This window comes from Pongo pygmaeus, chromosome 1 (genome assembly GCF_028885625.2).
Source record: "Pongo pygmaeus isolate AG05252 chromosome 1, NHGRI_mPonPyg2-v2.0_pri, whole genome shotgun sequence".
NCBI lineage: Eukaryota > Metazoa > Chordata > Mammalia > Primates > Hominidae > Pongo > Pongo pygmaeus.
This window is the reverse complement of record NC_072373.2, coordinates 91875798-91888377: the sequence shown is the minus strand read 5'-3', so window position 1 is coordinate 91888377 and position 12580 is coordinate 91875798. Positions and strand designations below refer to the sequence as shown.

At 36.7% G+C, this 12580-nt stretch overlaps 1 protein-coding gene across 1 annotated transcript; it reads right to left on the bottom strand.

Moving 5' to 3' along the window:
* Positions 1-2395: 2395 nt before the first annotated feature.
* LOC129015712 (olfactory receptor 10K2) lies at positions 2396-10448 on the bottom strand. Its single transcript, XM_054454186.1, has 2 exons — positions 10144-10448; positions 2396-5114 (listed from the first exon to the last, which is right to left on the bottom strand). Exon 2 carries the CDS (start codon positions 5051-5053, stop codon positions 4115-4117), a length of 939 nt encoding a protein of 312 aa, XP_054310161.1. The 5' UTR covers positions 5054-5114; positions 10144-10448; the 3' UTR covers positions 2396-4114.
* Positions 10449-12580: the final 2132 nt, after the last annotated feature.

Genomic DNA, 12580 nt, shown 5'->3' with positions numbered 1-12580 from the left:
CAAAGGAAATGAACAGCTTTCCTAAGACATGAAAGTGAAGAAGCAAAAAAAGTGAGTTCGATTTTTTCTTTGAGTATATCTACCCAATCAACCTAATTAACACTTGATCTTTGTGACCGTTAAGACTGTTATATATTAATGCATAGGAAAATAAACTGTATTTTTAAATAACCTCTCACTAACTTGTGTGGAAGATATATCCTTGATATAGAAGACTCTTTATTGCTAAACACAAACCTACTCATCTTCCTCGGTATAAATGCCTCTATGACAGTTATTTACCTGTTGCCCCTCAGCAATACCCCATTCTTCTATATTTTGCAAATTGCCTTTTCTTTAACTCTCTTGTCTTCTGGCTTTTGATACTTGTTAAGCGCTGAAAAAAAGGATGTAAGAGAAGGTGCTTCCCTTTTGCTTCCAGCTCCTGTTGGCATTTCCTAACAGCAGTAGATAGCTGTGGATCCAGCCTCCAGTTTCCTTTAACACTCTTAGTGTCAATCTTGCTGTGTTCCCTCAGAGGTACCAGCCACATCCATGCCAATCCTCTGTGAAATCATGATACTACTGCATGCTCCCACATCCACTGGGTATACCCAATAGATCACTTAATCAATTGTCTGGCCACTCCCACTCCTGGAAGTTTCTAGCATTGGACCTCCAAGGTTTCTTCTCTGAACTCCTGGTTTCTATTAACACCACATTTTCTCCATCCATTGCAGGTCTAAGCAGAGTAGCCATTTTCCTTAATTATACAAATATGTTTCCCTAGCATCCCTTTTTGCTTTTACAAATTTTCACACTCATGTAAGCAATTCCCTATATTAAACCAGTTCTGTTTGAAATAATTGCCATTACTTTTGCTTTATTGGCTTCCCCTTGAGAGTTAGAGCCTCGGACATACAAGAATATAACATTGAATATTGAGTGTGGGTAAGCACTTTAGACTTCCATGATATGTGGGAGAAACGGAATGTTCAGCATAAGATGGAGTGAGTAACGGAAGTGGTACTCTGGTAGAGATTCAGGATTGGCACATGTTCTCACAAGTGGGAGCTAAACAGTGGGTACACATGGACATAAAGATGGAAATGACAGACACTGAGGACACCAAATGAGGAGGGATGAGAGGGAGGTTAGTGTTGAAAAATTATCTATTGGGTACAATGTTCACTCTTTGGGTGATGAGTACACTAGAAGCCCAAACCTCAGCATCACAAAATGTATCTATATAACAAACCTGCACATGTACCTGTTGAATCTATTTTAAAAAAAGCTTTTGGTGTGAAGAAGAGAAAGTAGGATCAATTGAAGGAGTAGGAGGCTGGCAGTCTAGGGGAGAGATTTGGGAAGAGATATCTAAAGGTGATAGTTGGAGTGGAATGTGATTCTTCGCTAAATGTTTTTTTGAAAATAAAAATTTATCTGAGGGGTTGGATATTGGTTTACATGGGGCACTGAAAACAGCTATTATGTGGGTTGCCTTCTGTTAGTGTAAATGTGTACTTGTCCTGGCACTGGTGAGAGCTGTCTTATGACTTCGATTGTCATCGATCTGTTCAATGTTAAAGGATGTCTTAGAAAATCAGTCCAAAGCCAGCCTCATAGTCTACAAATCTAGTTTTAGTGCTATTATAATTTTTTGTGGCCAAGGTAACAGAAATTCCATAATCCTGACTTGGTATAACTTTTTCTCTTCCCTATAATGTATTCAAAAACATATATACATAATAGACTATGATGAATGGGAATTCAAAACATCAATTTATTATTATTGGTTGAGTTTATGCTTAAAACTCAAGTGCAGATTTCTCTGTAAACTAAACAGGCATATGTGGCCTAGTTAGAAGGCCTAAGGGACTTTACTCTGTTGCTAAAGCCAACTAAAAATCTAAACATCTTACCCCTCTCCTGCAAATTACATATGACTGGACAATAGAGATATGTCTGTATGTGCATGTGTGAAAAGAGGAACAGAGAGAGCAAGATGTTCAGTTTTAACACATGGGAGTGCAGGCCCAATGTCAACTTAATTTTTCATTCACATGGAAAAAATAAGAGGAAGGATGAAGTGCCAGGAGAGTCATTTTTTATATTCATGACCTTTTAACACAAAGTGATCCTGCCCACTTGTCAGTGTTGTGGTGTCAGACCCCAAAATAATAGTATCCACAGCTCTTGGAAAGGAACAAGGTTTAAAAGACTATTTATTTAACATCAAGAGTATATCTTCCCACAGATGACCCATGGCTTAATCTTCTATTGTTAAAGGTGAATACTTATACATTCTACTCCATTAATTAAAAAAATCACAGTCTTTTCAAGAGGTCATGTGAGAGCATTATAAAAGCATTAATAAAGAAAATAGATCATGTGGACTCAGTATTAATTCTTTTATTCATTAGTATGCAAGTCATTTTATTTGTCTGAGTGTCATTTTTCTCATCTACAAAATGTCGATTATAATATATACTTCCCAGGGGTGCTCTAAAGTTTAGATGAAGTAACATTGTTAAACTGTAGCACACAATGCAGCTATAAATAATTAACACATTAAACTTAGCTTATTTACTTTTCATGAATCAACTTGATATGCTGGAGGCCTGGGGTGGGCAATATGGCCAAGGAAAAGACAACTTGGGGGCCACTGAAATTAATTTTGCATCAATCTGTGATTTTCAACCCCCATCAGCAGCAAGTTTCAAGCTTCAAAGAAATGGAAGAAATGCAATTGACTTACATTCTTGGCAGACATCCTGAAATAAACAGGGCCTGTGAACAAAACATTCCACTTCCTTCCCTCCTGCTTCAACCCCTAAAAGGTATATGTCATTGATGAAGAGACTGGTGGAAGACAAGGAAAAACTTAGAAACAAAATAAATCAATCAGGAGACTTTTATTGACAGGTGGATCTTGAAAAGAGTTATAATGTGAGAAAACATCACTATTGTGAAACTTCCTTTTTGCTATCACTCCTGCAGAAAGGATAGAGAATGAAAATATCAAATTGAAGTTCTGGTCTCAAATGTACATGCAAACTCTTGAGTTGCATGGAGAACAGATTGATTGTTCCATATGCAAAGCTTTCCACTTGGTGAATATTTAGTGAAATTGACTTAAGCTTTAACTTGCCTTGCCTGGTCATTTTGGGTGATTTTAGGTCTTGTCATTAATCCAGTCCCCTGTGAATATCTTCAGGGTACGCTGATGAAATTTAGATGTATGCCACTGCATACAAAATTAGAAATGATCATATTTCATTAATACACTAGAAGCATGGAAATGGATAACTTTTCATAATTTTCTAACTTGAACATTATTTGGATATATCTTATGCATCAAACATTGTAATGGCGCTTAACAAGTATCTCATTTAACAATTGTGATCTGATGATTTTGGAAGACTGAGGTTCAGAAAACATCTAGAAAAATCCTAGAGATAGAAGCTTCCTGAGTCCCTAGAACAGAGAGTTAGGGTTGTGCCACATTTTGCAGGGTTAGTTTTCAGCCTGGCTGAGATTGGGTGACAGTATTTACTAGAGCATAAAATTCTGAATATACATATGCTTTCCTATAATAGCCATCTGTTATTTTTCACTCGATTGAAAAAAAAAACCTTCAGTAGGCAATAATTCATGTGAGTATGGCAAGCAGTTGTGTTTTTCTAAATTTTATATTTGGAGATGAAGGGAAATGATCTCTGTTCCTGAACATAATTCTCAATTGCTTGATCATTTGTGTTCTGGGAATTTTTTCCTGTATAACTTGTGGTTTACGGTTTGGAAAGAGTAGAATCAAGATTTTTTTCTTTTTTTTTTTTTTTGAGAGAGTCTTACTCTGTCGCCCAGGCTGGAGTGCAGTGACACAATCTCACTGCAACCTTCTGCCTCCTGGGTTCAAGTGATTCTCCTGTCTCAGGCTCCTGAGTAGCTGAGATTACAGGAGCCCACCACGGCATCTGGTTAATTTGTGTATTTTTTGGTAGAGACAGGATTTCACTACATTGGCCAGGCTGGTCTTGAAGTCCTGACCTCAGGTGATCCACCTGTCTCAGCCTTCCAAAATGCTTGGATTATAGTCATGAGAAACTGCGCCTGGCCAGAATCAAGATTAATTTTATGACAGGAAAATTGTTCTTCTCACAATTTTACAAAGAGCTGATTTGAACTCTTTATTTCTCAAGCTATAAATCATTGGGTTGAACAATGGAGTTATAATAGTGTAAGATACTGATATTAGAGCATCCTGGCTTGAGGAGTAGTTGGACTGAGGCCTTAAGTAGACAAAGGAGGCACAGCCATAGTGGACAGTGACAATAATGAGGTGAGATACACAGGTGGAAAAAGCTTTGCACCTACCCAGTGTGGAAGGAAACTGAAGTATGGCAGAGAGGATGTGAACATAGGACACCAAGATCAACAATAAGGGGATAGCCAGGACCAATGTACAGAGCATGAAGATGACAATCTGACTAAAGTGGTTATGGTGAGATGCCAGCTTGAGGACAGGAGCAATGTCACAGAAGAAGTGATGTAGTTGATTGGAGGAATAAAACGGCAGGTGAAATACCAAGGATGTGATGATCTGTGCAACAGTGAAGCCACAGGCACAGGCAGCAGCCACTAGTCCCATACACGCCCCATGTCCCATGAGCACTGAGTAGCGCAGTGGGTTACAGATGGCTATGTAACGATCATAACCCATGACTGCCAGCAGGAAGGAGTGAGAGCAGCCAAGGAAGAGGAAGGAAAACATTTGGATGGCACAGCCCAGGAAAGAAATGGTCTTCTTCTGGGACAGCAGGTCAATCAGCATCTTGGGTACAGTGACGAAGGTGTAGCAAATCTCAGAGCAGGAGAGGATGGCAAGGAAGAAGTACATGGGGATATGAAGGGCCCTGTCCAGGACAATGGTGGAAATGATGATTGCATTGGTGCCCAGAGTGAACAGGTAGAGGAGCAGGAAGATAACAAAGAGCAGCTGCTGCAGCCTGGCCAGGGATGAGAAGCCGAGGAAGATGAACTCTCTCACCACAGTCTCATTGACCCGCTCCATGGAGCATACATCATCAGGAGACAATTAGGGAGAGAAGAGGAGTCAGCACAAAAAGAAATCCCTGAAAATAAATAGATTCACAGAAAATTGATCATCAGCATGTGTTCTCAGATTTTGAGTTCTGAACTCATCTTTTCTCCTCCCTCTTGTTTTTCCAAGACATGATGTTGCTAAAATCAGGCAAGCGTTCATCAAACTTTGAGTCTCCATAGTAGTTCTAACACCATAGCCAAAAAGTTCTTGATATTTTCAGATTCAAACAACCCTTCACCTCCATTCCCATGATGAGGCTGTTACACAGATTCTTAGCCTTTCACTCTTAGATTATCTTGCAGAGCTTGTCTTTTTGGCTTTCTTGTATCCATATTCTCTCTCAAAAAAAATCTTTCCTACAGTTGCAAAGTAAACCATTGGAATATACCATAGTTATCTATAACTCAATGGTTCTTAATTGTCATTCTCGTTACACCTAAATCCCCACTCTTAGTTTTAATCTCTCCATAACTTAGATGCAAATTCTCTTCAACACTGTTTTCCTTACCTCCTGGCAGGAATTGTCAGTTATACTTTTATTATGCTGGCTCTTGTTTCTGTAGCTTTATCCTGGTCCCAAAGTGGAAAAAAATTCTCTTCTTCTTTCTATTCATTAATTTCAAGATGTAATATGTCTATACCTTCTCCAATACCTATATCAGAGTCTTTCCTCTGGCAGGGAGGACCACAGTCTTTCTTCAGGATTCTGCCCATTTTCATCACTTCCCCTTAACTCCTTCTGAAGTCACATTATGGCTCCTTTCCCATGGCCACTCTTATATCTCTGCAACCCATCTTTCTCCTGATGACAGCCTAATCTTTTAAAATATAAATTGTATTATGTTGCTTCACTCTTCAAAAATTTTACTTATGGCTATAGTATAGAGTTCAAACTCTCCATTGTTTCCAAAAGTCTTTCCTTTGGGGAAATAAACTATGTTTCTATGCTCATTTTCAGACCTTTATGGGATATACCACTATTGCCCAAATATGTTCTGTACTTCCTTGCCTCTATTCCTTGCTCGTATTAGTTTGTTATTCACTTTTATTTACAGATATTTTACAGTCCTTCTGAAGCCTCCATTAAAATCTACCTTTTTGAAAGCTTCTTCCTACCTCCTGGTGAAAGGAGTTGTTTCTTCCTCAGAACTCGCATAAGACATTGATTGCCAAAATTATGTGATATTTACTTAATTTTGAAATATTCTAATGAATTGTTCTTATATCTATTTTCTCTACCAGATTGTGTACCTTTGAGGAAAAGATGTGAATTGTATGTATCTTTGCCTGAGCTCTCCTCAGCATCTAGAACCATATTAAGTACCTAACACCTTCTCAATAAATAATTGTTATATAAATAAGAGAGTTAATTTGCCACATTATCTATTTTATGCATGGGCAGCACAGACTTCTTAGAACTCACAGAGTAAGAGAATTCTCAGTGTTATTTCATTCTAGGCACAAGAATTGCTCAGTGTCAAGAATGCTAAGAATGTCTGCACCACATAAAACTAAGTCTGGCCCATTTAAATCTGAAAGAGAAATCTCTGTTTACAATAGAAAACTGGCACTGAAGAGAGCATCTGGTCATCAGAATTCGGTGTACCTAAGATGATTCCCAGTTCCTAGTATATTTGCTGCTCTTTAGAGCATATTAGAATTCAAATAAGTGAGAGAAAAATCATAACGATAACCTTACAATTATCCCATTAAAAAGTATATTATTAAAATCACCTTTACTAATATTAATAACAAAATTAATAACAATGCATTTTTATGTTACCTAAGAACCACCGAATCAAGAATATCAGATAGTACACATGTATTAAGCAGTGTGATTATAACAATGTGTCAGCTACTAGGCCTGCAATAAAGATACACATTTAAATAAGACCCAGTCCCGAGCCTCTAGTTCATGTTTCAAGGGTGAGACACATTCAGAAGAAGATAGTATTAAAAATGTGGTGATTGAGATAATAGATATGCATTTGAAATTATAGGAGCACTCAGGAGACAAATCTTGTATACATCCTTGAAAAATGGTATGTATTTTTTGTTTATTTCTGGGTTTCTTTATATATGTTATGAAAAGCCTGAACTAAGTGTACTTGGAGAAATATCACAACACAGGCACTATTTAGTTTCTGAAACTTTTAATCTAAATATATAAATAGGGCAAGTAAGTACATTTGCTTCTCCTTGCTCCTGGAAGAGTTGCAAGGATGTTTTCTGCTTGCATATTCTACTTTATATCACTCTCTTCCTCAACCCTATGAAAGGGACAAATACTCTCCTCCTCCTCTATCTTATTCCTCTGGTTCTTCGCCCAGTATCTAGCACAAGGTTTTTTTTTTTTTTTTTTATTGCCTAGGTCGTTGGCATATTTATTACTAATATACTATTAACTTTCAAATTCTATAATCTATAGTTTTTATTACTACTAATAAATTTCTACATACAGAATCTGAAATTTTACTCTCACAAGTACATGCAAAGTTGAGAAATGTAGGAATAAAATAGGCTTTAAATTTAGACAGATGTAGGCTTTAATCCTGACTCTGGCAAGTTCTAGTGGCAAAACCTTAATAAATTCTCTAAGGCCTATTTTCTCATTTGTACAGTAAGAATAATTCCTGCCTCTTGGGCTATCATGAGAATTAATTCAGGTAATATATATGAAAGAGATTTGTCCCATAAATAAGGAGTGCTTAGTAAGTCCTTCTGTTTTATTACTTCATTGTTGTTCTATAGGTATTGGTATCAGAAATGTTTTCATCAGTGAGGTAATAAGCATTTAACTCATGGCAAGTTATTGAAACTGATTTTTCTGTATTTTCCCAGGAAGAGAAAATTTAAGAGAAATTATTCTTCCCTTGAGGCTCTCCGAACCTGACTGAAAGTAACTTGGTTTTCCATGGAGTTCTGTTTTGCTCTTGGAGGGAGGCCATACATATTTAGGCATCAATCTCAACAATGCTCCTAAAGACTGGAGCAGATTGTCTAACAATTCTCATGTTTTATGATTTCATGATTTCTGTTACTGTCTAAGCACTATAGATACAATTATGAATAAAATCATTGCCCTTTTCTCAGAGAAGAAAGAATCAAACACCTATTCATATTATAAAACAGCCTATAAACATTATAAAATAAGTATAAACAAAATGTCCTGAAAATCTGGAGGAAAAACCCAATAATTTTAGGGAAGGCTTTGAAGAACAAGTAGTATTTGAATTTCACCTGTAAGAATTTTAATAAAAGTACTGGCTGAGTCTAAATGACATTACTTTTCTAGATATTTTGATTGAACTAACTAATCTTTTCTTTAATGTTGATTGGCCTTTCAGAATTAAAATGTAAGTTTACAAAGGCCCATGAAACAAGAGACACTAATTGTTTTCTCTTTTCTCTTCTTCTGTTTCCTTACAATAAACTTCATGTTTCATGTTGAGGTCACACACTCAAAAAACTAGCAAACAAGTAGACAAAAACAAAGAAGAAAAAAACTCAGTTATGTTTTTTGGGGAGCATTATTCCATTGTATCAGTCTCTCAATATTGCTTTTGATGTTTCCAGGAAGAAAAAATAGAACACAATTTTGGTATCAGTTTATTAATCAAAATTTAGAATCATCTTGTAATAATATGTGGCAAGTTGACATTTATTACATGCTCTGTTTGTTCTAGATTTGGTGAAAATACTGTTACATATATTCTCTCATTTGGTCCTCACAACAACCTTATGAAGTATTTATTACTTTTAATATCTTTATTATAAAGATAAGAAATTTGAGAATCAGAGTTTGGGGACTCCTCTTAAGTTCACACAGCTGGTGGAACCAACACTAGACTACAGTACAATCCGTGTGTGTGTGTGTGTGTGTGTGTGTGGTGAGAAAGGGAAAGCAGTATTCAACACTTTCCTTCCAAATAAAGCCATTTCAAGGAAAAGACTTCTGCTACAATTTTGTTATGGGCTGTTTTCAACTTTGCTATGTATTAGCTACAGGACTTTGATGTGTCTGAATCAATTTTCTCATCTTTGTAATGGGGTTCATTCATTCTGATGTCAGCTAACCTAACTTTAAGATTTCTTTAAAATGGATGAGACAATGCGTTTGTAACAGTTGAGTGGTTTCACAGATATTATTTATGTAAGTATAATTGGAATTGAAAACAGGCAGAGAGTGCTGCTAGTTTTGAGAAGAACATACCTTTCACACTGCTTCCCGTACCTTTGTTGGTTTTGGGAGGGATTTAATAAAATAAAGATCATTTCACTTTTCAGGACGGGGAAAGGTATGTTGCAGTAGTTCTTGTCTCTTACTCAAGAGGTCTCCAGAAAGCCAGAGTCACAGTTACAGTTGCATATGGTCTTAAAGATCTAGGTTAGTAGTTTCATCGGACAGATGAAGAAATTGAGCTTCAGAGAGTGCTATGAAGTTTCTAAGACTAGAAAACAACTGAGTGGATGTGTTAGCAATGGAACAGAGGTCTTTTTCAGAAGAATGTGATTTCAACAGTATTAGCCTGCCCTCTGAAGATATTTATTTCACCGATAATTACTTTCTCTTTTTTGGCAGCAGTTACTTATGGTGTTCTTTTCCTAAGTCTATGTCCTTGTGCTAGTGTTTTTGCCTGTTTCTGTTTTTGGGTTCCCAGAGGGCAGGGTTTCTTAGTCTTTATATCTGTCAATTATAACTATTTTCAGAGCATTTATTAAGTTCTCAGCCATGTATTAGGTATTATATCTTTGTGTAGGTCCTATCCGATACAGTCCTTTCTACAAAAACGTCATTATTTAAAATTTTTAATTAAAATATTGTTGAGTGCCCTGTCAAATTAAATCAGAACCAAGAGAGTGCATATATAAATTTAGAAAGAAAAATGAATCAGTTTATTTAAAAAAATATAAAATTTATATGCACAATTTTGCAGAAAAACACTTTAAAACTTAAATAATCCTGATTAACATTATTTGATGTACTTTTAATTGTGAGTCTCTCTTTCTGTTACTGGTAGTACATTTGCATGGGCTCATCACCCTTCTTCTCTTACCTGAAATGTGAAAACATAAGTCCTGCCGGAAGATAGATGTTTACGTTCATTTCCTGTCCATTGCCCAGTTTCTCAATGTTGTAAATGCTTAGTCCAAGCAAGATGGATGTCTGTTATTCATAGAGTGCTTCCATTTTCCTCTGCCTTTCCCTAAGAGAAGCCAAGGACACAGAGGCTACAAGAGACAGAATTCAAGTTGACGTGTAGAATGGAAAAAGGTCAAAATGGGTCACAGGCTACTGAGCTTTACTCAGAGGTAGAGATGTGATGATGGTCTAGGGTCTTAGACCCAGACCAAAGTCAAATGTAACCAGTCTCCTGCCATTTTATGTCAATTGACCAAAGATCACAAGCCACAGCTGACAGTGACCATAAAGCAGTAGGAATTTTCATTATATTTGTTGGCAGCATGTGGTTCTTCTGTGGGTCTCCTGATGCCAAAGCCATTGCCATGGAGACATTGCACTGGGTTTAATTAACTACTGAGTTGATTGTGGGAAATAGAGGCAAGTCACTAAATGCCCAATTGCTCAAAACGGGGCCCAGACATTAGGGCTTAGGGAGCAGAAGTCTCTAAGCCATCCTCAGATGCAGCAATTTTAGAAAATGTGACTAATTTTAAGCTTATTTCTCATTTTGTTATGTTATTGAAGAGATAAAAGAATTTTTATGCAGACATTTTATAATAATAGATGCATTGTAAAACATGTTGGTTTAACTGAAAATCTGATTTTGTACTCATAATTGAAAGATAGTTCTTTGTTAGGCTGAGAAGGTAAACTGGGCAATGGCTTTTTAGAGTGAAGATTGTGCTCAGAATAAGCTGGAGGAAGATTCATTTCACTGTCTTAACCCCTGAGTTGATTTTTTCTATCTTTCTACTCCATCATCCATAAATGAATATAGTGTGCTGTTATATGTATGAGACACTAAATAAACATGTGCTGAATGTTGAGTGAATAAATGGTCGTATTCAACAATACCCGAACTACATAAATACCTCAGCTAAATAAAAATACCATCATTCATTTTCTAATCTCCAATATTTCTGGTTTCCACTTTCCTCATGGTTCAACTGGCAATTAATATAATTTCTTTTTTTACTATACTTTGAGTTCCGGGATACTTGTGCAGAACGTGCAGGTTTGATATATAGGTATATGTGTGCCATGGTGGTTTGCTTTACCCATCAACCCATCATCTATATTAGGTATTTCTCATAATGCTATCCCTCCCCTAGCCCCCAACCCCTGACAGGCCCCAATGTGTGATGTTCCCCTCCCTGTGTCCATGTGTTCTCATTGTTCAACTACCACTTACGAGTGAGAACATGCAGTTTTTGGTTTTCTGTTCCTGTGTTAGTTTACTGAGAATGGTGGTTTCCAGTTTCATCCATGTCCCTACAAAGGACATAAACTCATCTTTTTTATGGCTGCATAGTATTCCATGGTGTATATGTGCCACATTTTCTTTATCCAGTCTATCATTGATTAGCATTTGGGTTGGTTCCAAGTCTTTGCTATTGTGAATAGTGCTGCAATAAACATACATGTGCATGAGTCTTTATAGTAGAATGATTCTTAATCCTTTGGACATATACCCAGCAATAGGATTGCTGGGTTAAATGGTATTTCTGGTTCTAGATCCCTGAGGAATCGCCATACCGTCTTCCACAATGGTTGAACTAATTTACACTCCTACCAGCAATGTAAATGTGTTCCTATTTCTCCACATCATCTCCAGCATATGTTGTTTCCTGACTTTTTAATGATTGGCATTCTAACTGGCATGAGATGGTATCTCATTGTGGTTTTGATTTGCATTTCTCTAATGACCAGCGATGATGGGCTCTTTTCCATATGTTTGTTGGCCGCATAAATGTCTTCGTTTGAGAAGTGTCTGTTTATAACCTTTGGCCACTTTTTGACGGGATTGTTTGTTTTTTTTTCTTGTAAATCTGTTTAAGTTCTTTGTAGATTCTGGATATTAGCCCTTTGTCAGATGGATAGATTGCAAAAATTTTCTCACATTCTGTAGGTTGCCTGTTCACTCTGATGATAGTTTCATTTGCTGTTCAGAAGCTCTTTAGTTTAATTAGATCCCATTTGTCAAATTTGGCTCTTGTTTCCATTGCATTTGGTGTTTTAGTCATGAAGTCTTTGCATATGTCTATGTCCTGAATGGTATTGCCTAGGTTTTCTTCTAGGTTTTAATGGTTTTAGGTCTTACATTTAAGTCTTTAATCCACCTTGAGTTAATTTTTGTATAAGGTGTAAGGAAGGGGTCCAGTTTCAGTTTTCTGCATATGGCTAGCCAGTTTTCCCAACACCATTTATTAAATAGGGAATGCTTTCCCCATTGTGTGTTCTTGTCAGTTTTGTTAAAGATCAGATGGTTGTAGATGTGTGGCATTATTTCTGAGGCCACTGTTCTGTTC